Source organism: Ruditapes philippinarum, unplaced genomic scaffold (assembly GCF_026571515.1).
Source record: "Ruditapes philippinarum isolate M1 unplaced genomic scaffold, ASM2657151v2 ctg258_1_1_1_1, whole genome shotgun sequence".
Lineage (NCBI taxonomy): Eukaryota > Metazoa > Mollusca > Bivalvia > Venerida > Veneridae > Ruditapes > Ruditapes philippinarum.
The window spans coordinates 629,741-657,386 of record NW_026855480.1 but is presented as its reverse complement, the minus strand read 5'-3'; the positions used below and the strand labels follow the sequence as shown (position 1 = coordinate 657,386).

The 27,646-nt window shown below is 29.5% G+C and overlaps 2 protein-coding genes across 3 annotated transcripts in view; both read right to left on the bottom strand.

Annotated features, from left to right (window-relative positions):
* LOC132743505 (12S rRNA N4-methylcytidine methyltransferase-like) overlaps window positions 1-27,646 on the bottom strand; it is a 408,080-nt gene that overhangs the window by 122,031 nt on the left and 258,403 nt on the right. The gene's annotated exons all lie outside the window — the stretch shown is intronic.
* LOC132743504 (uncharacterized) overlaps window positions 358-27,646 on the bottom strand; it is a 32,373-nt gene continuing 5,084 nt past the window's right edge. Inside the window, exons 2-5 of the mRNA XM_060732030.1 lie at window positions 15,104-15,231; window positions 2,094-2,180; window positions 1,477-1,633; window positions 358-1,263 (exon numbers count right to left, since the gene is read on the bottom strand). Of these exons, the coding sequence (XP_060588013.1) occupies window positions 1,204-1,263; window positions 1,477-1,633; window positions 2,094-2,180; window positions 15,104-15,228 (429 nt within the window). The 5' untranslated portion in view covers window positions 15,229-15,231 and the 3' untranslated portion in view covers window positions 358-1,203. The remainder of the gene's footprint in view (window positions 1,264-1,476; window positions 1,634-2,093; window positions 2,181-15,103; window positions 15,232-27,646) is intronic.

Below are 27,646 nucleotides of genomic sequence, written 5' to 3'. Positions count from 1 at the left end.
ACAAATGCTTCAGCACAGCTGAACTTATAAAAAAAAATTGCGTATGGACAAAAGAATAATTGTAATTCTTATAGCTAAGTTCGTTTAAGGTTGCAAGCATTAATGTAAAACAATGACGTCTGTTTCTTTGTAGTGCATTGCCAGTTTTTGCTGTTTGTGTCCTCAACTTCTGTTATATTTGTATGGTGTTGATATAACTCTCAACTATCTTATTATGCAGCTAACAATGGGACATAAATTTTACTTTCAACATGGTTTCTCCTTTTTATGTTAAGCGTATCTATTCATCAAATCTAATACAAGTAAATCTATAAATAATGTTAGGGATGAGCAAGAACATATCAAAAACAATTTAGAAAACGTAATTACCCAATTTTATTTCAATCACCAAGATATACAGAAATAATTGTACAGTACTTTTTAATACAATGCCTTTTTTCTGACAAAGTATTAGATGTCAATCTATTTATATATAAATACCTTATATTTTATTTTAACATAGTCAACTTTGTCCGCGTTGAGAGTATATACATTGTTTTAAAGAAACGCTACGTGTGTAACAAAATTTAAAAGATATACATGTATTGCAGTTGACAATGCGTTTCTTAAAGCCTAAAGAAAGGCGTTATCGAGAAAACCTTCATTTTTAGATGTTTCAAATTGTTTAAAATTGTATTTTTTTCCAAATGTGAAATCAGTTAAACTTGTTTTATGATAAGTAATTGTCCAGCATTTGTTTCCGTCTAAATTTTCTAAAGAACGTTTACCATAATCTAAACATCGAATAGAAACTTTTATCCGCCGAGTCCAACGATAAAGAAAGTCTTATACCACACATTGAAGAGGTTTCCATATGTTTTGAATATACATCAACAGTAAAAGCTGTAGTATTGTTAACCTCGAAATTATGCCTCCGAACCTATGAACTATATAAGACACCAGCAAGAAATAAAGATGGCGTTATTTCATTTTGACCTTAAAGTTTCTTATTTTGAAATCACTTTATCGAAATAAGTCTTGAAAGATAAAAGTTCAAGATCTGTGTGAAAAGTAACACTTTAAAGAATATAAAATCAAGAAGAATGTTAAGAGTTATTCTTTCCCAAAGATTAGCAATTTGTTTCTCCTGTTAGGCGTTATCTTCATTTACACATTTAAAAGTGTGTTTCACACTTGTACACTGCCGCAAGAAGTATAGGTTTACTATACACCCCTTTCATTTTCATAATCTTCAAACTGTTGCGACCAACTGTCGGCCGTGTCCTGAAAATATACAGTACGAACAATACATTAGACAACGTATTTTATTACGTTCAAAATACGATTAAAATAGTTCACAATGATAGCAATGGTTTTGAGCGATTTTTCAAAATTATTTTTTTCGGATGTTTTCAGAACGACGTTATGTTCCATCGGAGTCTTTACGTATAATTTTTTGTAAGTATTTACCTAAAATGACGTTCTATATTCACTTACCGAAAACTTATTTCTTGCATCATGTTTTCTCTCTGCCGCTAAGACCAAATTAGCAAGTTTGCTTAATGTTGCAGCCTTTTCGCCATACATTTCGGGCTGAGTGGATGTTAGTACAGGCTCTTTAGAAAAGTTTTCTCCGACAGCTTCTGCCAAAACTCTAAAATATAGAATAATACTTGTATGTACATCTTCTTCAAAATTATAACAATGACTCGTGAGACCGATTATATTAAAATATGTTTCATTAAATATTTAAAATTTATATTAGTCACTGAATTGTTTCAAGGGCTCATTTAGTGTTTTGTGTCCGTATTTAATAACCGGTAGTTAAACAAAATTCCAAAGCAACAAATCTTTCATTTAATAATTGTAAAATCCAATTACAACATAAGTATGATAATCTTTCTTTAAATTTCAAATATTCACTAAAACATAAAAAAGCTTAGCGTTTGCCTTGCCTTTTTGAACAGTTAATGAAAATCGACTTTTTAAATTGAAAAGACAAATTCAGTCTAATTAACCTGCGAATGCATTTTCCATTTATTTACGTTTTACGTATTAAACTTCTCTCTTGAATTGACAAAGAATTTTGTTTGAAAGAAATAAAAGAATTTTACCTATTTATTAAACTTTGATATATATCCGATCTCGATGGGCTTCTTTTAGCTGCCACGCCCAAACATCTTGGAGCATAAGGGTAAAATCTGAAAATTAAACAAGAATTTAAAAATGATTTTTCTTTCAATGGTTAAATGATTACTACGAGTATTTTTTTCCACATGAAGAGTGATTTACATTTAGAAATATAATTAAGGATAGGCCTAATATCTAATATTCACAAAATTCATAATTACACTCTAAAGCAACAATTTAATTACTAATTATTATACCCTGTTTAAAGAAAATTAAAATTGCATGAAATGATAGAAATATGTAGTAAGATTGCTGAATACAATACAAAACACGCAATGTCTTTCTTTTCTATGTAAATAGTGTGTGTAAATAGTATGTACTTAATATAGTCTATTTACATTATTCCTACAACAGAAGTACAAGACAACACCAACAAACAACAATGACTAAAATCAGGTTTTCTTTAGTTGCAGTTATTGTGGCTCTTTATGCATTTCTAATGAAAAAGGGTTTGTATATAATTATTAATATTCTATATAATTTGTTCGTTTTTGTATATTTATATTCTCAGTGTAGAACATGCGTTTGGTGTTTTCTTCTGAAACCCTTACATTTCTCATTTCAATGTCTAATACTGTTAACAAAGTGCAGCTAAATATAGCGAGTCGTTGATTATGTTACTTTAATTTACAAACATGATTTTTTTTAAAACATCTTTAGCGTTAAATGAAAGTAAATACAACAAAGTCGATGATCATCATCTTAAATTCATAAAAAAAACTTTGCATGCAATTTCCCACGAGGACTGAGCACCATTTGTCTAACATCTTGTAATGAACTGATTTTGTCGTGAAAAACTGAGTTGTTGATCGAAATGGAATACCTAATAACGTTAAATGTCGATTTCTCTCTCGGAGGGTAATATGATTAGCTTTGAAACGAATTGTCAAATTAATATGTTAACTTTCTGCCTGACATAATGTTGAATATAGATCGATTCAGTCACAAATCATTTTTTTTGTACAAATAGTAAAAAATAATGCAAATTACGTACTTTTAATATAAAACATTGCGTTTTCCTTCGTTTAAATGGTTTAAAAACATATCTGAGTTAAAGTAAATCTATAGCAATTAGCAATGCTATGAAACCTAAGCAAAAAATGGTTATTAGAAAGGATAGTAAGAAATTCAAAGCCTGCTACTTATTCTTAAGTAAAGAGTAAAAACTTTATGATAAAATAATATTATATACAAGACAATTCAATGAATCTTGACTATTTTGTTTCTTTGATGTCTCATTATTGTTCATTAATCCAAACAGACTAGTCGATCTGCAATTGTTGATTTCATTTTCTTATAGTCATTAGTTGGCTAGATTTCCCATAACAATAGTTTGTATAATTATGTGAAATAGTTATATCAAAAAAGGAAACAAAAACCTGTGTTTAACTATTTTCTGTCAACTTTATTTTGCTGACATAGTTTGATAATAAAGATGTTATCTTTGGTCGATATATATTCTTTTGTCTTTAGAGTAGATATTTACGTTATTAACGTACAACCATTGGTTAATAATAACGTTTTTACTCTTAGTTCATCTAATCAAACATACTACGGGTCATTTCTATTTTGCAGAACTTACGTTAGATTCTATTAACACCATCTTTTGTGTACGTATTTTTTGTTTGATAAAACTATTTTTGAAAATTTAACTGTCCTTTATATCACACACTTTAACAATTAAAACAATAAAGTATTTCCGACTTATTTTCATTTTGCATTTACATAAATGTTTTACTGGAATTTTCTTGAATTTTACTATATTTTTGTGTATCACTGCACACAATTTTGGCTTGTAAAATGTATAATATTCATTGGGTCATTAGCTAATCATTGCAGTCATTATCAATCACAATTCATGACTGGTGGCTCATTCAATATTAATTGCGAGCATTCCAGTTAAAATTCCTCACTAGACAATATTCTTTCGAATAGAAGACATTATTTTATTAAAGAGATTTATGTTCTACTTTTTTATTGTTCCAAAGTATCAGAAAAAAATCCTAAGGGCCAAGAAAACACTTTATATCACTTGCTTCTGTTCTCTTTTAATGACTTTGTTTGACCAGAATCCTGTTCCATAGTCGAACAAATTTCAAGTTATAAGATTAAAGGCTTTAACTTAACTGATAAAACAACAAAAGAGCTGTAAGAAGCAAATCACCGTTTTTAAAGAAAGTAAGCACCTTACACCTTTTGGGACTTAGTAAAGGGAATTAGTTTCTCTACCTTGTAAGAAGTAATTATGTGGATAATGTGGTGTTGATGCGGATAAAATCTTAGTCTTAGACAGCGAAATACAATTACGTTTAATAGACTTGCGTTAATCGATTCATATCTCTTTCTTCCCAATATTTTAATTTTGATTATACTCTTTTTTACTATCTATGCGTGATAGCAAAAGTAGTTTAAATGTTGATTTAGTTTGGCGTATTAAGACACATAGACATAGTCAAGGTCTTTCGGCAAGTATTCAACTATGCTGGCGAAGGAAGATCTGAGATTCCCCTACCAGCCTTATTTCAGGCGCAAGTTGATACACTTAGTAGGACCACAGCCTATTCATTTGCTGGCTTGACATCTTGTTTCTTTATCTTCAAATAAGAATTATTTCTTAATATAGTCAGGTACAGGCAAAATAGTTATTCCTTAAGATGGATAGACATAGGCGCGTACTGAACACTCGTGATATTAGTATTATCATTATTCACGACTGTGGAATACGTATTATTTTCTTATTTCTTATTTTAATTTCAACCGAACATGTACATTGTATGGTATTTCAATGTCGATACTTATAAAATGACTTGTCTATTTCTATATTTCAATTTCAATTTTTTTTTCATCGACCTTGAACTGACGATTAAAAGTGTAATCGTATAGGTTTTCATATATATGTACTAATAAAATTGTGCCGTTGAAAATGAACCTGACCTGGATACATGACTATGACGTTGACCTAAATTCACGACAATGACTTTGACCTGAATTCATGACAATGCCCTTGACATATGTATGACTAAGCAACAAATAAATCTGCACGTTTTTAAAAAAAAATATACATGTATATATTGCGCTCACAGTTAAGAGAAATTACTTTGTCCAAATGCAAGAATTGTACTCCTCAAGAACGGAACATATACTATCTGTTTTATCAATTTTAGTTATGTATTGACCGAATGATAGATATGAATTGATATGACTATATCTTTGTTTCGATTTTTGTGTCACATTTTGCTTGATTTCAGATTACTGACTGATATACAAAAAATATAAATTACAAGAACAGTATTGTGAAATAAAAATACAATCTGGCTGCATTGTTGGTACAAATTAATGATCGATTATCAAACATTCAAATACCAGGTTATAAAAGTATAATATAATATTAATTTTCATGTATTGAAACAAAACTTATTTTCATTAGAGGTTTTTTGACCCAACAAGAACAATTACAAGCTCTGACGTTTTTACACTGTAATGTAATTTAAAAAAGAACTACTAAATAGTAAAAAGAAAAAAATGATATAACATAAAATTCAATTTATATCAATTCCCCACTTTCTTATTTCAGTACGTTTTACTAACTGCCACGAAATGTATAATTCTTGCAATAGTTATTTTAAACAACGAAAATTTTAAAAGTTAATGATCGATAGTAACTTTCCCCCGAATGTTATTTTAAACAAACACACCTCTAAAAGGAAGGAACGGTGTAAATTAAATAAAACGACTAAAATGAATAATCCTTAGTTTTCGAAAGAAAACTCGGAACTTATACCAATTACTTCAAATAGGTCATCAGTGTACTTTGGAAAATGACACGGGACCATAAAAGCTAATGCAATCTTAATAATTAGATTTCATAACTTCGTCTTTCGGTTCATTTTCGTCATTAGGTTAGAATCATGTTTTTGTTGAAATATGGAAATTCAAATTATTCCTCTGGGAATGTATTCATTGCCAATAAAAAGAATTTCAAGATACATCATGTCATAAAAACTCGGTCGTGCGCATGCCTTTTTTTAATAAAAAAAATAATATTAATCTTGTGAGTGCAATACATGAGTTTTTTTCCGGAAAAAATTGCTACTTTTTAAAGAAAAAATATTGTCAAAAAATGATTTAAGGCATTCTCACATTTGTATTAGAGTAAACATAGTTTGATGACTTATTGTTATAAAAGCGCCAAACGTTTTTAATACACTAAAAGTTGTTGAAAGTATGCATACAAAAAATGACAAAAAATTCTCATATTGGTATATATGATACTGTATCAATAGATTTCAAACTATTTCACTTCATATTACGCATACTTTTTAGTTCTTAATACTTTGTTGGATATTCAAAAAATACTGTTTTGCATATTTAGAAAGCATACAAACATTTAAAAGGTTACTATCACACTCTGCCACTTAATAGAATGTATTAATGTCTACGAAACAGCATCAAAATGATAAAATTAAAAAAATGCGTAAACTCGTAAATCAAAATACTTCTGTCATATTTGTTTATTTGATATATTATTTAATGTAAAAATGCAAATTATAATAATATTTACTAGTATTTTTAATTCTTTACATCTCTTAATTAATTGTTAATGCTGATAAAAAGATGATATTTCACGTTAAATTATGATCATATCATTGCATTTTCATGTTTGTTTTCCATCATGCTGTAAAATTATGTATTTTGAATCGAACCGGACGTTTGTGTTACATAAATAACAAAACTTGAAAAAAGAAGCAGAAAAATAACTAAATTTTGATCACATTTTATCAAAACTGAGTTTCTGGCTAACAGTAAAATCATACATGTTCATTTTTAAAGTAAACATTTTAAAAATCATCCTCTTTACATATCTTTGGTTATTTATGATTCTGAGCCCTAAATGAGTAAATAAATGGTGTCTTATTATATTCTTACAATACAGTTACAGATCTTTTTTAATAAGCAATTTACGAATGAATTCTATCATAAATTGAAACCACAATGAGATCTAATTGGTAAGTTTTGGTAACTATTCAAGGTGTAATGTAGTGCAGTGAAAATCTCCAATTCAATAGAAAGAAACAGATTCCACAAAGAAAGTCCAACTGTGCAAAATTGAAAAAGTTGCAGGCTCGGTCTTATGGCAAGTAGTGGTAATTGCACGCAACCCGGCTTAAGCAGTATTGTATTCAACATAAGCATGAACTGGTAAAATATTGAAACATCCACAGCTGTGTTTATATGGCGGTTACTATGGAACCAAACAAATGTGACACTGAGTGCCATTCCATGAAAAGCGGCATATGGTCCCAAAAAAAAAAATGCGTGTGCCCTAAAACAGAAAACAATGGGCGAAACTAAAATGGAATTTTGAAAGGGTACCAGAGGTTATGAAACCTGCACATCACAAAAGACAAAATTAAAAAGCAGGCAACATATCCTAAGGGTGATTAAACAGTATTCAAGCGAGAAGTACTGGAACCCCCCGAAAAGGAAAAAACACCACATTGGAAAGAACTCAAAATAACAATAAAATGCACTCACAACAATTATGTCGTGATGAACGATCTTCAAGGATCGAAAATATAAAATCTTTCATAAAATGTATGGGAAGACCTTTGACAGCCGCCACTCGGCACAAATAACATTGATGTGACCATGATACATAGAAAAACAGAATCGGTCTCATTAGCGGGCTTGTCTTAAATAGACGCTAACTGTTGATGTAAATTATCATGGAGCTTACTAAAAGCATGTATATCTATAAAGAATAAAATAATATTAGAAATCTTCGACCATTCGGGAACTATTTTGTTTGAAAATTAATGCGCCTGTCATTTGACCATCTTTACGCAGTGATCTCGCCTGAATTTTTCGGCTTAAGTGTACATAAAAAAGGGAAGTAACCGCTTCAAAAAAGCGGACTACTTTCGGCATTTGCAATTAACAGTATCAGAGTCTGAAATTTCGCTACCATTATTTGTTTGGTCTGACGACCCAAACAAATAAAAATGGCAAGCAGATTTAAACAATAATAGTGTTTTAAACACTCTTTATATTCATCTAAAAACAGATTTAAATTTTGAAAATTATTTAAATACTATCAAATCTAAATATCTAAGGAGTAGTATTACGCGTTTAAGAATTTCTTCGCATAATCTTAGAATTCAAACAGGTAGATATGGTAGGAATAGAATAGATAGACAGGAAAGATTATGCCAAGTGTGTCAATGCTCTGAGATTGAAGACGAGTATCATTTTATTCTTATATGCAGTGTTTACCATGAATTAAGAATTCGATTAATTAAACGTTATTTTTATCATAGACCCAGTATGTACAAATTCATAGAAATGCTTAAGTCAAACAATAAATCTGTTCTTAACAATCTTAGCAAATTTATTTATTTAGCCAATAAGAAAAGAAACGATTTATTGAATTCATATCCTAGACTTTAAGACTATAATTATATTCATTATATTCACTGTTAGACACTTTATTAGTGAACAATTGCAGTTATTCAATATCTAATTCATGTTAATTAAAGCTTATTCTCCATATTGTATAAACTGAAACATTAATTATTCTCTTTCATTTGAATACCAACCGTGACAAAATGTTTTATATGTATTGATGTATAACGAGATACATGTATATGTATAAGTTAAATAAAATTTTCTTCTTCTTCTTAAATCCGGGGTAGTCGTGAGGAGGGATTTCACTGTACATTAACATTACTTCAAACTATAATTTCTTGAGCGGTCGTTAACTCTTGCTTGTTTACGACAGCTTTCTTCGGCGAGAATAGAGTGTTATATTGCACAACGAGGTTCATTCGCAAATAACACGGTGCAAAACATGATTGAAACAGAAAACACTAAGTTATTATTAGTGGTCCACATATTTAAATCTATGAATGTATTTTCGATTTATTCCAATTATTAAAAAAATACGTCTCAAGAAATTTGCGTACTCACACTTCGTTTGAAATTTTATAGACAAGTTAATCACTTTTAGGCGTATTTTAGTGATATTGAATTTCATCTTTTGACAGATTGAGAAAACCGGTTTGACAAGTTCATTATTGAAAATAATTTCAAACATGAACTAGAACCTTATTTTCGAGGAAAAGATCATGTTTTAAACAGAACATCACTTGCCTCTCTATATATTATTACAATATTTTCGCAGATATGATACAAATCACACAATGTTGTGCAAAGGCCAAACAAATCTAGTCAGTTGATAATGTTTAAGCTGTTAAGTACTTCATGATTACGTTTTAAGATATCGAAAGACTTTTTATTAGTAAAATAATCACTTAATTTACATTATCATTTACAGCAAATTACCTAAGATTTTTATATATAAATAAACGCATTAATACAAACATACACTTAGCAAACTGTATCATGACAAAATATGAAGTATTTAATTCTACAAAACTTTAAACTATATGATTAATTAATGATGCTTGAACTCTGTAATAGAAGAGCTTAACCAATTTCATAGTCTGACTTGTATATCAGGCATGCTAAACTTGTGGATACATGAAATTACAACACAATCATTTTTTTTTTCTCCAAAAATGCGGGGTTCAGTTGCATATCTAAGTCAATTAGCAACAGTTCGTTCAGTCTTAATTACTAAGTAAATGTGATGAAATGTTATTGCATTCACGCGTGGGTCTAGGGAAACTTAGGCTTTTCACATAATTCACTAAAGTTATGTTTAACAGGGATAAACTTATGTTATAATAAACATTTAAAGTTAAAAATGAGTTTGTTTTAAAGGTATATTATGCCCAAAATGATTTTATTCTTATTTCCCAAATACTCTTTTATGTTGGTGTAACTGTATTCAAAAAGTTATTCATTAGCCCAATTACATGAATCTCTTTCTTCTGTTGCAATTTGGCAATTGGTACAGTTATAGTCATTTAATATGTTATATGGAAATCACAATGTGCTTTATATTAAGTAACTATGTTTGTTTGAATGAGTAGCCGGTATATGGGTTTAAAGTTAATGCGATCAAAATGAGCATTACAAATTAAGGATGTTTAATCATCAACATTATATTTGGCTCATCCAATATACATATATTTGCTTTAACTAATGAAATCAGTCACTTCAAAACTCAATCGAAAAAAACAAACTTTTTTTCTTATCCGATAACACGGGTTAATAATATATTAGTGGAAAAGAAATTTGTTTTTATTCCCCGTGAATATATCAAGCAGTGTTTTAATATGTTAAGATAACTTTAAATTAAACTATTAAGCAAGAAAGAAAAATAAAAGAAAGTGTAACATCTAAAAGCTGATCCCGATCTTGATCATGACTTTCAATATTTTTGGAGTACATGGGATATCCTAATGAAAATGCATATACGAGTATATGCATTACAATTGACGTTTGGAAATAAAAAGCTTGAAATTGAAAGTTAGTGAAATATCGAACGTTTTCGACGATGTATGTACGGCCACTCACATAGAGTAAGACTTGATTAACGAGATAATGCTTACCTTTCAAACAATTGTGATTTTTCTATTCTAATGAATACATATTAGTACCTTAGCATTAAGCTTTTCTTGCTGTCTGTTTGAAGAGTGCGTTGAAGCTATTACACTAACGCATAAGGTTTCCTGCATGGAAATTTTTTGTTGTAAAATTCATTATTATTGAAAAAATGATAAAATGATAATTTTTGAATGAATGATGCACATCTTCTGAGATATTTTTACAAGTATCATATTTCAGAATAATTGTTTTTAAATGTTTTAACATTTAAAGTGACATCATCTTTCATTAGCGTCTTCCTCTTTAAGATTTTATACTTCTTTATAAAAGGAAATTTTATAATTATCTAATTTCAAAATCAAAACATTGATGCCAAACGCCATGAAATATCCCAATATAAATTATTACTTTTAGATTCCACCTGATCAATTTAGTATTGTACCCAATCATCCATACTAAATCACTATTGTACTCAACCTATCTTTTTCTAATTTCCGAGTCCATAAAATCCATATTAGTTAAATATATTATACTCCATCTATCCTCGATTTCATTTTCAGAGTAAATATACCCGTAACAAATCAATATTGTACCCGAGGTAGCAAGTTACTGTCAATATGTCAAAAATAGTGGTGTGAAATAAACAGGTCAGTATACATTTTTGAGTAGAGTGTATAACACTTCTTCTATTAGACTAGTACACCTTATATACTCGGTAAGCACCTTCTTTAATGTTGTTTTAGCAGCAGTGTACTCGTCCGCAACAATTCAGCCTTGTACTCAAAAATGTATAATTACCTAACTGTCCAAAGGGCCTTAATTGGAAATTGTTTGTTAAGTAACATAAAAGAGACTGGTGATTGTACAAAATCATAGCCAAATAACAATAAAACTAGAATATTGTTCTTAGACGGATCATATTCTTCTTTTAACTGGTAATAATCATGTGCGGCAAAACTTTTTCGAGAAATCTTCGAAAAGATACGGTAGTGGCCATCAAGGTTTTGATTTGCTTTAAGTGTATCCACCCATGTAACTTTTACACATTCTCTTTTATGATAATTGCGGAAAGAAAATGCATGTTCAGAATGACTGGTCTTTAACAATAACCTCCACATGCGGAAATAAAATGTTACAAGTGACACCTCGACGCATGCGGGAAGCAAATGATTAAATTCCAAAAGACATTGTTTGAATCTGCTTCGAAAAAACATTCAACATAATTGCTTTTTTTCTGATGATTAATTCGTAGAAACATTTAATTATTGAGTTCAACAGGACGCTGACAAACATTAAATGTCAAACGTGGCAGTGGAAATTAGAAAGGTTAGGACATAATCTAATGCTTAAAAATATTGAAACTTTAAATAATGAATGAAAATGAATGATCTGAAACACATATTGTTAACGAACAAGAAACATGTTTTGTTAACGATTTTCAGTTTTCATGAAATTCTTTTTGAGTCGTAAGTTTGGTTCCGATTAAACGAGTGACACTAAAGAAAGGTAAGACTTTAAGTTAAAGAAAATTCTAAACGTAAGCAGAAAGTGTCATAGAAATATTGGAAAAGTGTTACAATGATATTTTAATGTTTAGTTATTTGTACAAGAAGACAGACAAATACCAATCATTAACCCGCTAAATACTTTGTATCAACTGATCTAACTTTCATCAACAAATTTGACAAAATTATTTATCATGTTAAGGGAAGAGTTCATCAGAATTGATAGAATAACTGACAGAGTAGACCATGATCAGACAGCTTTGGATGCACCGTCTGATCATGGTTTGCTATTATCGTATGGTCGGTAGAATCTGTTGCCCTCGATCGACATGCAAAATGCCTATATATGCCCATATTGCTTTTATTTTTGTTATTTACATGAAATGACTCAAACTGCTGATATAAATTTTACATTTATTTGACAAAAGTATAAGTAATAAATTCAAGTTATATAGAAATTTTGTAAAATTCCCTTCATCAAACAGAAGTAAATTTAATTGTAGAAAACAAACTTAGAAAAGTTATAATGATTGAAAGAACAACGAGAAAAGAACAAAAATGTCCGGGAACCTTTTATTTTGTTGAAAAGAGAACTTTAGTATATACATTAGTTTGTTTGGCATTTTTATAACAATGTGAGATAATTATTTGTAATTACCTTAGCTTTTAGTTATAATTATTTTAATTTTCTGGTCAAAAGGCTTGTAGCCATCCACGAAACATACGTGACAACGGAAATGTATATTGCCATCTTACGAAGCGACCTTCTAGCAAAGATCTTATTATGATATTAGGAGCTAAATTATAAACATGGCAAATATGGGCAAATCAGATTAAACAAACTTCTAAAGATGAACTTTCTACAGGAGAAACACGAAATTTTCATGTTTTAACAGAAATCTAATAACAGTGACAACATTTTGAAAACTGAAAATAACGCTTGAGTTTTGTATATGACTGAATTCAATTTGATTCTCTTAAGATACTCTTATGTTTCCGCGATACATGATTCATATTATTACATAACGCTTCATTTTTCAGTTTAAGTTTCCTGCAATTCGAAACTTATCTTACAAGAATATTAAAATATCTCGAATGGGTATGCTAGATCACGGTTTGAAACATAAACGTAGCAAACATAATGTGAAATGAACTGAATGAAACTATTCTTTCGGAAGACATTGACAAAATATGTTCTAAAAATAATCTGTTAAATCAGTTTATATATATTTATATTTTATCTACAAATGTAACCGTTTATTACCAATCTATTCTTATAAACAATGGATATATCAGAAAAATGGAGAACTTATTACATGAAATATTAAATAATGGTTTAATAAAAAAAAATAATGCACTTATATGACGCATTAGGAATTCCAAACTTGAATGATAAAGACTTGGTTGACAAAATAAGCTACCGATATTTATAAATTGGGAAACATATTTGATACTTATTAGGAAACGATTTGTATAATAAGTTATCTGTTAACAAAAAAGTATCAAATTAAATTAAAATCTATATTACAAAATATGACATCTACATTCTTGTTAACAAAATAACATTTAATTTAAAGATATATTATGCATAAATTTGATATTAGAAAATATTAAAAATTGCTTCACAGTCTTTTTATAAATATAAAGAAAACATGTTTTGACTTGACACAAAGTAGATATGTTATGTTTTAAACTCTACACACTATAGGTAGTCACAATATGAATTTATAAGTATCATTAATAAAACTGGCAGTTTTTTTTAAGAAAGGACCGACTTTACTTGACCTGTAATAGGGAACACAGCTTCCAATACATAATGTGTTCATTTCTTTATTCAAATCAGACATATTAGGTAAGCATTTTATAGATTTCAAAAAAGTTCATTGATAGAAATATTTTACTCTAGGATGAGCATAGTAAATCTTTAAACCGAGCTATGTTTAGAGCAGCCACCAAAATAATATTACCAAATGTACTTAATTGTATTTTTATGTAATTGATACTGATTACTAAGAAGCCATCAAAATAAATCTTCTTTTTTTTAGAATATACCAGTATATTTTTCCGAAATATATACAGTTTATAAAGAACAAAACAGTTTATGTGATTACATACAAATTGACTGAACAATAAAACAACGTTTGACTTCGTCTGCAGTGTTTATAGACATTGATCAATTGACTGGAAAACTTAATTGCCGAGTTTGGCAGAAAGTTTTGCTTGTTTCTCAATATAAAGGGTGGAAACTTTACAAGATAGCATGAAGGCATCCGACACAATATGTGATTAAACACCTTGTAATGTTTTACAAATTAGTTTGAAATAATGAAAACAGTTCGACGAAAAAGCGCAGAAGAAAAACTTCATGCCCGTAACAAAAGTGTTATTACAAAGAGATTAAAAATAAAAAAGATTAAATTAACGCTTAATTTTTGGTGATTAAAAATTAGTTCATATCTACTTGGCAGTTGCTACAGTTACAAATAGAAACAAATATAAGCAATTAAAAACAATTAATAGAATAAACACTACTTATTTATTTTTCATTCACAATGCCATTTTTTGTTTGATTTATAACGGACTGGATTGGGTTTCAGAAAGAAATACGCATTTTTATAACATTTCAAGTATGAAAATGTAAATTATTATTATCATTTATTTCTTTTAATATTTAAAGAAGTTTTATTCTGATACAAAAAAAACAAAACAACAGAATTTCTTAAAAAATAAAATTATTGGTGTAAAATGTATCAATTTTGTAAAAAGGATTAAGTGAATTTTTACTAATTAAAATGATCTTGATTTATCCAAAATTTCTAATTAACTATTAAGAAGTGTTAATTGGTAGGAAAAACAAAAACTAAAGGGACAATGGTGGCATAGAAGAAAATGTACAATATTGCATTATATAGACTTACTCACAAAACCTGCGTCTCGGTCGGGCGGCACATGGTGTGTCTACCAGAAGAAGAATCATGGGTATAATAATCACAATCTGATCAACCGTACTCCTTACCGTTCCCCTCACAGTACACCGTACCATCTCCTGTCAATAACAACATCAAATAAACAACACTAATTATTAGACATACACAAACATACCTGCAGTGTTGTCCTAACGCAAATCCACGACAAATCATAATGTGATTTAAGAATAAAATAAGGCTTATCAAAGTAAACTTGTACATTTTGTTACATAGCATCATTGTGTTAACCCACTAGAAAAGGAATGATAGTCGGAGTAAAACTAGCTTTTATTGTCTTCTGAAAGGACAATGTATCTGAAGTGTCGAAGCATCTATGCAAAGTAGCTTCTACAGATTCAATTCAATTTCACGTCACAAATACAGTCCCACGTTTGAGTGTAAATTAGATTATTAAGACATTGTTGCCGAGTCTTTTATTCCTTTAGAGAGGCGCCCGCGGTTGTTTGTAACGATGTAGTTAAATTGGTGTTGATGGAAGATCCCAAGATGCACTAGACGACGGAACGTTCTAACATTACAGGGTTTATTAACCACAATAACATCAGTGACAAACAGTAACACGAACTTGAGACAAATATCCTTCTTGATAATAGACAGAATCAAATTAGTTTATAGCAGAAAATAAATATGACGTTTCGTTTCTTAAAGATATCAAACAAGTATATTTACTGCAAATATTTCAAGGCAAGATTGAATTAATTGTACTTGTAAAATATCTTAAAAATAAAATGATAAAAATAACACACAGTCACATACTAAGATAAGTACTTTCATAATCGTTTGTTTCATGGATAATGTGGTAAAGTACATGTTATTTATACATTTGTACCAACACATTTTTAAAAAAAAAATTGAATGATTTGGTTATATTTTACAATTGCATAATTTGTGTTTAACAGTGTTTTTTGAAACGTAATTAATTGTGAAAAGCTATTTAAACATAGTGTTAATACTTTGTAAATTAAACTTTGCAGCGTCTTACACAAATAATTAAACTGCACTCAATGTAATTAAACCATTTTAGTCTCAACTTGTTCATAATGATAATTCATAAATCTTTATAAAAATCATCTTAATTCCCCTAACAACATTTTATTATCACTGAGATAAGTACATTAATATGTTTACGTTTGAAAGGCGTGTTATAAAATAAGGTTTTCATATTTTACCACATGAAAAGACTATATTACATCATGTTACTAAAGTTGCATTCCTTATCATGTATATATAAGGCAAATAAGCAATTCTTAATATAGCTGTGGTAAATTACAATATGTGGCATTGTCATATCAAGTAGTATACTAATTATAATTACCAAGCACTTAAGTTGTCAAACCAAAAACATATATCACAAAAACTTATACTGAAAGAAATATATAGCAAAGCAAGATTTGCTGCTCTTGAAAACGGATTTATTTGCATGACTTTTTCATATAAAATACTTAGTATACTCTTGACTCTTAATTGAACTACAGATGCGGTTATGCATTTCAACATTTCGTGTCAAAGTTAACGAGACTTTTGTTTATATAAGGCTATACCTAAATTATTATTTTGTATCTCCAAAAAGCAAAGCTTAGGAATTGAATTAGTAATTGCCATAAAAGAAATTGTGCGATTTGTTTTTGTGCTCTGTTTACCTTTAACTAATGAACTGATACCCCAGTTTAAAAAAAAGTTAATTCTAAATTACATATCGCTTATGCATAATGATTTATGTAACGCTTAAATATTTTCGTGAGATAGATATGGTGTCAAATCACATTCATTAGACGGAACAAATTAATTCCATGAATGTTTTCCCTAATTTTTGTTACGTTATTCAAACATTTGACACGTGACGTCCCCTTGCAAATGCTTTCTTCTGCAATGTAACTTATAATTAATAATTAATTATATTATATCGCCTTTGTCACAACACAGACCTATAAAATTGTGCTTGTCGTTTAAAAAAAAATCGCAAATTATATAAAATAATGTATCTTATATGATGTTAGTTGTCCTAACTAAACAATGCTTCTATGTTCTGTTAAGCAATCAAATTTTTTGGCAGGTAATGTCGCACTCATATTGCAAATGTTTCAGCAATGTAATTTGTGATTTTATTAATCTCTACAGTCTTATTATATATCTATTATTTAGTTACTATTATTATTTCAAACCAGTATATGTCGGCAAAAAATACAAATATGCTGTAAATTGTTCTAACAAATCAATTAATGATATCTTGAATCATTATGGAGGGACTGGACATGTTTTTGTTTTGAACCAAGGTGGTCCCTGCAGACTTAATGGGTCGGTGTTTCTGTTTTGTTTTCAATCAATTGTTTGTCTTCGATATATATTTGGATATACCGCTAAGGAAATAAATGTGGCTTCCGTTAAAAAGGTATTGGCTGGTAATGAGGTAGGAAGGCAACGTATTCATTAAGCCGAAGTGCAATAACAGTCTCCCCTTCCAACGGCACCTAGGGGGTCTCGTTATAAAAATAATGTAATAATTGGGTCTTTTCGAAAAACACTACATGAAACAAAAGAATTTATATTGATTTTATATGATTTCCGTTTTTATAAATCATAACAAAAAGAAGCTAATGAAAATCCATTATGAATTCATGTATGACATGATGTAGAATTTGCTATATCATAATATCGAAGCGAAACAGAGATGTCTAAGGTGTGTTTGTTAATGTATACAACTTAAATGAACATCGTTGTTTGAAACATGTTATTTCATCACCAAATGTCCTATATTTACATTCATTAAATGCCAATTTTTATGGACAAAATGGTTATAAATGCACAGTTTAGTTTGGAAAAATGACGTACACTGATCATCATTTTGACCATTCTTTTTATATTTATCGCCTTAGAGTTACAAAAAATGAAAAGCTGCGGTAATACTTAGTTTTTCTCCCTGTTTCTTGGAATCCATTTTTGTGCCTGATTACAAGTGTACGTATTTCTATAAGGTACAGTTTACTTGATTTAATTACTTTAACTATATTATGGTCTTACTATTTTCATCATTTATCACTACGGTAAAATAATTCCATTATGGTGCTAATTAAAGAGGTGCTTAGCTAAAGGCGGCACTAAGTGAATGAATAATGGATTAAGAACATCGTGAATTCTAATTAGATTTAAATTATTCATTTATAGTTGACTGAAATCTGAACGTACATCCTTTTATGCAAAAAAGAGCAAATAAAGAACTTGCTTAGTTTGCATTTCCGCGTAAAAAATCTGGTCGAAAAGAATTGGTTTTATGCAGCACGCAAAAAAGTAACGAACAGTGCATTTTATATACTGAAAACTTGAAAATTAGCTTTAATTGAAATTTACAATAGAAATAAAGAGAGCAAAAAATGGTAACGCTGAAAAAAATTAAATAATTTGTCTTCATATGAATCTTTATTTTACTAAATTTTATATGAAGTGCATGCAAGAATTTTATCATCTGCTTTATAAATATACTGACTGAAAGGCCCACTGACCATTATATTAACTAATGTATTTATCATATTGCTTTTCGTATTTATGTATACCAGTTCATCTGTTTGTAAAAAACCGTATATCTTTCTTTTAGAAAAAAAATAATTGTAGCAGTTCATTTTAATTGTTCACGTTTTCAAATTCCTATGCTGTAAAGAAGTAAAACGAGTCTATTTCTATATTTTCTGTTACTATTGTTATTAATGACATATTAACTGTTAGTGTTTAAACCTGAGCATCTAAATGTGTGTTTGTAAATTGAGGATAAATTGATGCATCAAAATGGCATACACTCGGAGATTCGTAAAGATATTTCAATAAACATTTTTCAATTGTACTTCAGCGAATCGTGTTTAGATGGATCTTAGATGAGTTGTTACTTTTAGTAATTAATTATGACTGAGCTGTGTGTAACGCAGTATTTAGCTCCCGCCGAATTTTGTTTCCGCCATCCCGCCGTATATAACTCACGCCGCCTACAGCTCGTCGTATGTAGCTACCGTTATAAAAGTGCACGTTTGTAACGTCGCATTACATTGGATTCCTAACGTTGATATAAACTTATTACACAACTGCTGTCTTTTTATAAAGTGCCTTTTTTCTAATTAAAGATATACATGTAAGACATGTATATAATTCGTTATAAAGATTCTTGGCATCTTATATAGCCGTATATTGCTCCCGCAGTAAATATTCACCGCCGTTTAAAGTTTTCGCCGTAAATATTCATACTTTAAACGGCGGTGTCGTTTTAAATGTCGTTTAATTTGAAGAGACCGGACTAATATTTATTTTGTATAGAATAACAATGCTTTTGACGATACAATCGATGGTCCTGAATCAGCTGGTGACGATGACGGCAATGTCGATGATGATAGTGGTTGTAATTATTGGTAATTATGACCATGAAGGTTTAGTAACTATCATAACGATAAAAAGAACGTTTGATGGTGACGGTAAAAACTAGCAGTTAGTTCTAATATTTCGTAAATGCTCAAAGTTGCATCTTTTTCCGTTTAAACACATGAAGACAAGAGCAAACGATACTTTATGGTAAGAGAGTCCCTAAATGAGTAAAGTATTTATATAAATTAATATAAAAAGAAGTAGTAAGTTTACATGCCAGTGAATGTCAAATATAATTAAATTCGATCATTACACTTCAAGCTGCAAAAGAAGTGTCTACCACGGTATTTCGTGGTATGCTCTGTTATTGTCGTTGAAAGTCCAAAAATTCGAAAAAGGCACAATGAATCGACAAAATCACATAAAACATAAATGACTGTTTTATATGCATATCAATGACTTTTCTGTCTCAAGAAGTATTTCATCTTTCTACTACAACTACCCCCTCCCACATACACCACGAAAACTTTCATTTCTGCTTTTTTCAAATTTATTTGTATTGATTACTGTAACGTTACGCCACCGTATACATAAATATAGCTCCCCTTAGAGATTTGTCCGTTGCGCTCCAACGAATATACGCGAATCAACGAATATTAACATGTACATTCTCGTTGTCGTCGTTACCAACTTAACCATGGTCATCAATGACAATATTAGAAATATTGTTAATGGTTTTAGTCAAGTGCATCTATTTAATTAGAAGCATATAAAGTTCTCTGACCGCACGCTTCCTAATTTTTAAAAAACATATTTGTCAGTTGGCCAATTTGTAACTCAAAGTAATATTTCTTTCATGTGTTCCTTTTGTTACCAGCTTTTATATTCTGGAATTTCAATTTTGTTTTACAACGTCTGTACTCTACTTGGGAATATGGGGGTCTATTTACCTAAGCTAAACGCCACTTTTAAAACCGATACATGTTGTTGTTTATTGGAAGTTTATTTGTAAACAATTTAAGAATATAGCTCAAGGGAGCCGTATTTGTTGGCAACACTCCTGGAGTGCTATATCCGTTATAGCGCAAAGAACAATAGTGATATAGATAAAGTATAAACAAATGAAAGAAGAAATACATGTATTAAGAAAAATGAAGAACTGTGTGAGAACTTGAACTTACAAACAAACAATTACGAGAATGCTAATAAATATCGAATATTGTAAAATAATATAAGCCGGGTGAACAAATCACTTACAATATACAAAACCAAACCAAATAGAGCAACATGAAAATAATGCAGATATTTATATACTCACATTCAGGCTTGAGAATAGTTTTTTAAGCAATGTAAACAGTATTAAAGTTATGCAAAACTGACAGTAAGTGGGAAGGATTTAGCAAGGTACTATATAGAATTATTTATTGATAAATGGACAACTGGAAACCTCGTCTCATAGTTGAATACTACTATCTAGACATTAAAGGGACTCCACTGAGGTTTAAAAGCCTTTAACATAACATCATAAACCAATCATAAACCAATCTGTCTTTTTTGCTTTCATGAACGTCTAGTCAGTAAGATCATCTATTTACTTGAGTTCAAATTAATGAACAGTTAGTTTAGAGTTTCCGTTTTTAGACGGACAATATCCAATGAGTTAAATTAAACAAGAACTTTTAAAGAAAATGGTTAAATTACAAGAGTAAAGGACTAAAAGATCAGCCTACACTACCGTTTGGTCAGACCAAGTTCTATGCTGTTGTCAGACTAACTTGAAATTTACAACTTGATGTTTCCAAAAAATTATACCAATTCAAACAAGAGCACCAACGTGCGCCGCTTAAGGAAAACAGCTTAAATATTAAAGTATTGTGTATAATGGTGTTTCGGATGTTAACTTCATTTTTCAATAAAACGAATAACTATACGATTGTATTTATACAAAATATTAATTATTGGCCATGTGAAAAATGTTTAAAATGTAAAATTCGTACCACTAAGTTATGTCTCTTGTCAAACAAATGTCCAACCACGTTTAAGGTAGTATCCCTATACAGTTTTAAAATCTCTCATAGTGTTTTTTAATTCAATATTAAAATTTAACAAAATTATAAACTTAAGAGGGGATCTTAATGCTTTCATGGTCTTTTCCATTGTCTAACAGCCGTGTCTTGTCGTGATAAGAAAGTATGCCATGTTTCATATTGAAGTGTTAGTAATGGACGCTATTAAAAATTTAGTACGACAGCAAAGGCGACGACCTCACGAGATTATTTAAGCTTTTTTATCATGGTAACTAGTAAACTGAGCCTGCAGCGTTATCAATTCTGTGTTGATTAGCAGTTTTCCTATTTTAACAAATTATTACAATATTGAACTAAATTTGCTACGTGCAAATGATAAAATAAAGTAATACATTAAGCATCGCACTTGTTCTGTGTAAGCATGGAAAAACAAGATAAGATAACTGTCAATGTTCTACCCCGGCTCTGTGTATATATCGCAAAGAAAAAATACCCCTGATTTTGCTAACCTGACCAAATTATTTTTCCAAATTCTTTTGACGTCGAATAATATCTCACATACTTTAACAAACAATTAATAATAATTTGATAGAAAAAGAATGACTGAAACCAAGCCCACAGTGAGTGAAGGTCACGGTCACAGTTAGCAAAGACACAATAGAAAGTAAAGACACTTTGGCGAGTAAAGACACCATAGTGACTAAAGACACAATAGTGAGTAAAGGCACAGTAGTTAGCAAAGACACAGTAGAGACAAAAGACACAATAGTGAGCAAAGAAGCAATAGTGGCTAAAGACAAAATAGTGAGTAAGGACACAATAGTGAGTAAAGACACAATAATTAGCAGAGACACAAAAGTGAGTAAAGATGTAATAGTGAACTGAAATATCAAGTCAATAACAAATTTAAAGGCATAAAGCTAAATCTATTGAACTATGTTATAAAATTTATAAATGGTTAAATTATTTAGTTTCTATAATCTATTGTCGGTTCTCGAAAAAGGCGTAACGTAGAATGTCACTGTTAATTATCACATTAATATCGTACTTAAGTAGAATGAAATATTCCGGAACAAAATATTATTTCGAGTAGGGTTTTAACCACTAAGCAATGATTCCGTGCGTCTGTGCATTCGCTCTAAGGAAATAAACAAACATATTACTATGTATTTATATGTAAATTCAAAGCATCCTTTTAACAAAATTCAAATAGCGATTTTGGAAAATTTATCTAGCAAATATGACTTTATAAACTTTAAACTGTATAAAGATTTTATGCTTGATGAAATATTTTATCAAAAACCAAAAACAATAGTATAATATAATTTTCAAAATCTATGGATTGTATCTTGTGTGATTAAATATACATGAATATCATACATATACATAAACAGAAAAAAGTTCCGGAACAAAATATTCTGCTGCTATTTTCAATAGGTTTGGCGATGAGTTCACACATGCCAAACCAAACCAGCTTTTAATAAGAGGTACCGACACATTTCTTCCATTATAGGTATTCTTTTATCATTTCAATCACAATTTAAACATAAATTTCACAATCCTTAGACAGCAAGTATATATCTTTATACGCTTTAAAGGGAACATTGACTGTTTCTTTTGTATCAGTTTGGTTAATTAATCACTAGTATTTATATCGAAATAAGACTTCGTATTAGTACTGCCAATATATATCTAACTATGTGCATATGAGTACAATATACCGACTACGGCCAAACAGTTTTATTAGAAGTATGCACCAGGATTTTTAAAAAAAAATCAGTCACCACCAATAACAATAAAGATTCCAGTAGTGGCGGCGTGGCCGAGTGGTTAACGCGTCGGACTAGTAATCTAAGGCTTGCTGACCGCATGGGTTCAAACCCTGTCATGGGCAAGCCGTTGTTTCCTTAAGCAAGAAACTTTACATTCATTGCTTAGTACTGGTTGGTTCCAGGAACGGATTCGAGAGTGTTTCAATAAGCTCATAGCTTCCAACACAATCGAACTAAAATAAATTTGTATAAACTAATAAAGATTCCATTCTATGTATTTTATCGGTAAAGGTCCCGCTCAGCTCAATAAGCAGATAATTGTATCGGTAAGCCAGAGGTCCGAGGTTCGAAGATCGGGCGAGACGTAATTTCTCCGTTGCATATTGAGTCTAATGATCATTTGTCTCTCACCGCTGATTTAGAACAACTCATGTGGACTAAATAATCGGTCACTTTGAAAAAAAATGGAAATTGTTAGTTAGTTATTCAGTAAGGCCGCTAGATATGACAGATAAATTGTGTTTAAATCGGCGTACAAACGACAAAAACAAACAATTTATCGAAAACGTTTCTTTGTATTTTTTAATCAAGGATGTATAATTATCCCGACATTCTATTCTTATTGTCTTTGTGGATATACGTCTTACGTACGAAACATAATTACCATCATTCGTAAATGATAAAAATAGTTTACAAAAAAAAACTTAACACAAATAAACTATAAACTTAACTTTTCGATGCGTCATTTTAAGATAGATATCTTACTTGGGGCTTTACGTTTGAAATTTAAATAAAAAATATCTTGTTTCGAGGAAAAAACCCATAAAAATGTAGGAGATTTGTATTTTATGCTGAAGAATATGATATTCTTATAAATTGTCTTGAGTTTTGATTTAAATATTTAGTTTAAATTGAATTGTTTGCGTTAACACTTAACTTAAAATTTACTAATCATTTGGTGCTTTAAAGAAAATATATAGGTCTTCATTCTGTAGAAAAAACACAATTAACAGCAACAACAAACAACAACAACAAACAAACAAACAGATATTTCTAATACAGCACCTTATTTAAAATTTAAAAGTAATAGGCATTTATATTGATATTTCAAAAACATACCTTTGTTTGAAGAATGATAGCGTATCAAAAGAGAAAAAATCAAATCCGTGTTAGATTTTAATTAAGATAAGTCACACATGTCTGTTGTACCAAAAATTGCAACATAATTATTTTCATCAGAAACTTTTTACGTTATGAGTACTCAAAATCTTCAGTAAAAGTATTTCATTCTGTCAGTAAGAAATCAAAGCAAGCATTTATCACCAGTCTGATAAAGTTTATGTCGAATTACCGATAAGTGTGCTATTAGCATAAATATTGAATTGAATCAAGCATTATTTCTAGTTGATATTTCCGCAAGCACTCGTGGCCAAGGCAAAAAGTCAAGCGTTAGGAAACATTAAAAGTAATAAAGAATGCAAAAATTACGTAAAAAATGAGTTTTACAGTCTGGATTTATTTAGTACTCGGATGGCATTTAATATATATATTAAAGCATCGGAATAATTGGCCTAAATTAATTATGAAAAAAGTAGAATATGTCATTTCAATAACCTCCTTATATTGTAACATTAATTATACTACGAAGGGAGATTTACATGTAGTGTTTACATACATTTCGTGCCAAACTAATATTTATATATTTTCTCTAATTTTAATGTTCAGTAAATGGTTTGGAACATTTTCAATTTTGCCGTGTTGGGCTTTTTTTTAGGGATTCTGTTTTTCTCTTTATTTTTGGAATGTCTTGTAATATACAATATACATGCACTGCCTTAGTAAACATGAATAATATTATAAGCCAGGAAGGAATACAAATTATCACTTATCAATTGTGAAAAGTTTTGATATTCAAAGCCTAGGTATTTACGTCAACAGATTAAGTACTTTAAGTGTATACAACTACATATCTGCTGTCAGTAGACAGTGTTTAAATGTTGAAAAAGAATTCTTCCAAAATATTCGTATAAAAGAAAAATGCTTGTATATTTCATAACGAGCGAATGTCACATGCACTAAAGCAGTGCTTAACTGTTTAAACGTACTTGAGATAGCAGAATAATATTTTTTGTACATTAAGAATCCGAAACATTCCATATAGCAACTCTTTTGATTATTGACGAAGAAGCATAATTTTAACTGTTACAGATTTTATAAAAAGATATTTCACTGGATATAGCTTTATACCCTTTAAACAGCAGAACTGTAAGTTATAGTTATAAATAAAATATAAAAAGACCATTAAATAAATAGTGCATATATTGAAATTTTGTCAGCAAGTACATGTATTTAAAATAAACTTTAACTTACTATCTAGAATTTTATTAAATCACTTAATAAAACTTTTTGATATTCTAAAAAGCAATTTGACGTCATTTGCATATAAGAAAAATCCCCATAAAACATGTTCCTTGATAGAAAGATGATGTATATCAATCAATTGGAGGTTATCATGTAGTAAGAGGTTCTACTTATCACAAGTCCATTATCTCCTATGCAATATGCAGTATATTAAATGTTAACTTCTGTAAAAATGTCACGTAAATATGCGAACTACACAATGTTTATGTTGCCACATTTCGAGGACAAGGAAAAAGTAAATATTAACTTATCGTTTTATTTATTTTTTGTAATGTTTATATAGATTAGTCTAGGTACCAAAGTATCATCTATTTCCTGGTCTCTAAATATAATTGTTATAACTCAGTGAGACTTAAAACGGCGAGGAGGAGTGGTATTTGAAAAAAAAACACTATTGAATTGGTTTTCATGAATTCGTTCATACATGCAACACTCATTTATCAACTTTCATAAAACATGTTAGTTTCGCTTTCTTTAGTTTCGTTTTCTTTTTAACATTGTCCTACTTACGTTATGCACTAATATGTTATAAAAAAGTCCTAACCAAAACTTAGACATAACATATGGTTTTTTTGCCTATTTTTATTCGAATTAATAACAAAAAATGTCTGGATTGTAATATGTTTTGTTCATTCAGAAAATCTAAATTAATTGTTCCTGTGATTTCAAGAACACTTTATCATTTCACTGTTTAGATAAGTGTGGTAAAATCAAGATAAATTTGTCTGTTCAACTTTTTGTTGATAAGCAAGGTTCCATCAGGTAACATTGTCTGTCATTGTTCCAAGCTGTTCCAGTTTTGTTCAGAAAGTCTACTAGATATACATCTATAATATCAATGAACAAAGATGCATTTTAACATAAAATATATTTCTAAAGAAAGTAATGGGAAAGTCAATTATTCTTAAGTTTTGAACCTGATCATCATCCTATTATAAAGTTTATATACTATATGCTCAGATATAGCACTGATACTAATTTATCATACAGTGTAAATTATTGGACGTGCAACATTAGAGAAATGTTAAATCACTTAAAATGACTGGTTTATGGCTATACAGAGCTGTAATAAATCTAATACAGATTAAACAACGTAAACACGATAATTATACACAGTCGTGGTATGCCACATATTAATAATATACCAAAACAATGCTCGTGCCCTCTACTTAAACACGATTTTGAAGCTGAAAAATATGTAAATAAATTATCAGAAACCTAGTAATTAAAAGCCTTGTGCAGACTTAGGACAGTATCACATGATTCACAAATAGAAACAGGTCGATTAATAAACATACCTAGACAAAATATTAGTACAAATTGTTATCTGTGAATAATTGAAAAAAGAATATCATTTTCATTTGTTTTGTACCAAACCCGTACAAACCCGCAGGACTGACATATAAATATCTAAAACATTATTACTGTAGATGGCCTTCATTAAAAACATATGAGAATTTATTGTAAAAGAATTTAAGTGGTTTAAGTAAATATTATTTTTTAACGTTTTACGATAATTATAGATTTTTTATATTATCTTTATGCTTCTCATTTTTTACTTCATCATTTACATTTACCTGTACCATCTTGTACATTATCTTATGTTTATTGTTATATTGTTGTTGTTAAATTTAAAACCAACGCATGTTAATTTTGTTACTTGGAAATAATTCAGGATATCTTACAATATCAGATAGAAATGTGACGTAACATTGAAATCATTGTTCATGAAACTGATTCACTGTCAAAACCTTAAATAAAACATTTATAAAAATGAGTTGAATACAAGCAATTCGGTGTTATCAGATTGAAAGATATGGACCATTTTGTGATATCTCAAAAATACCTTCTATTAATAAAATATAGTAAACTATTAGCAATTGCGACAGTTAACGTATTCCTTACCTTTTTAG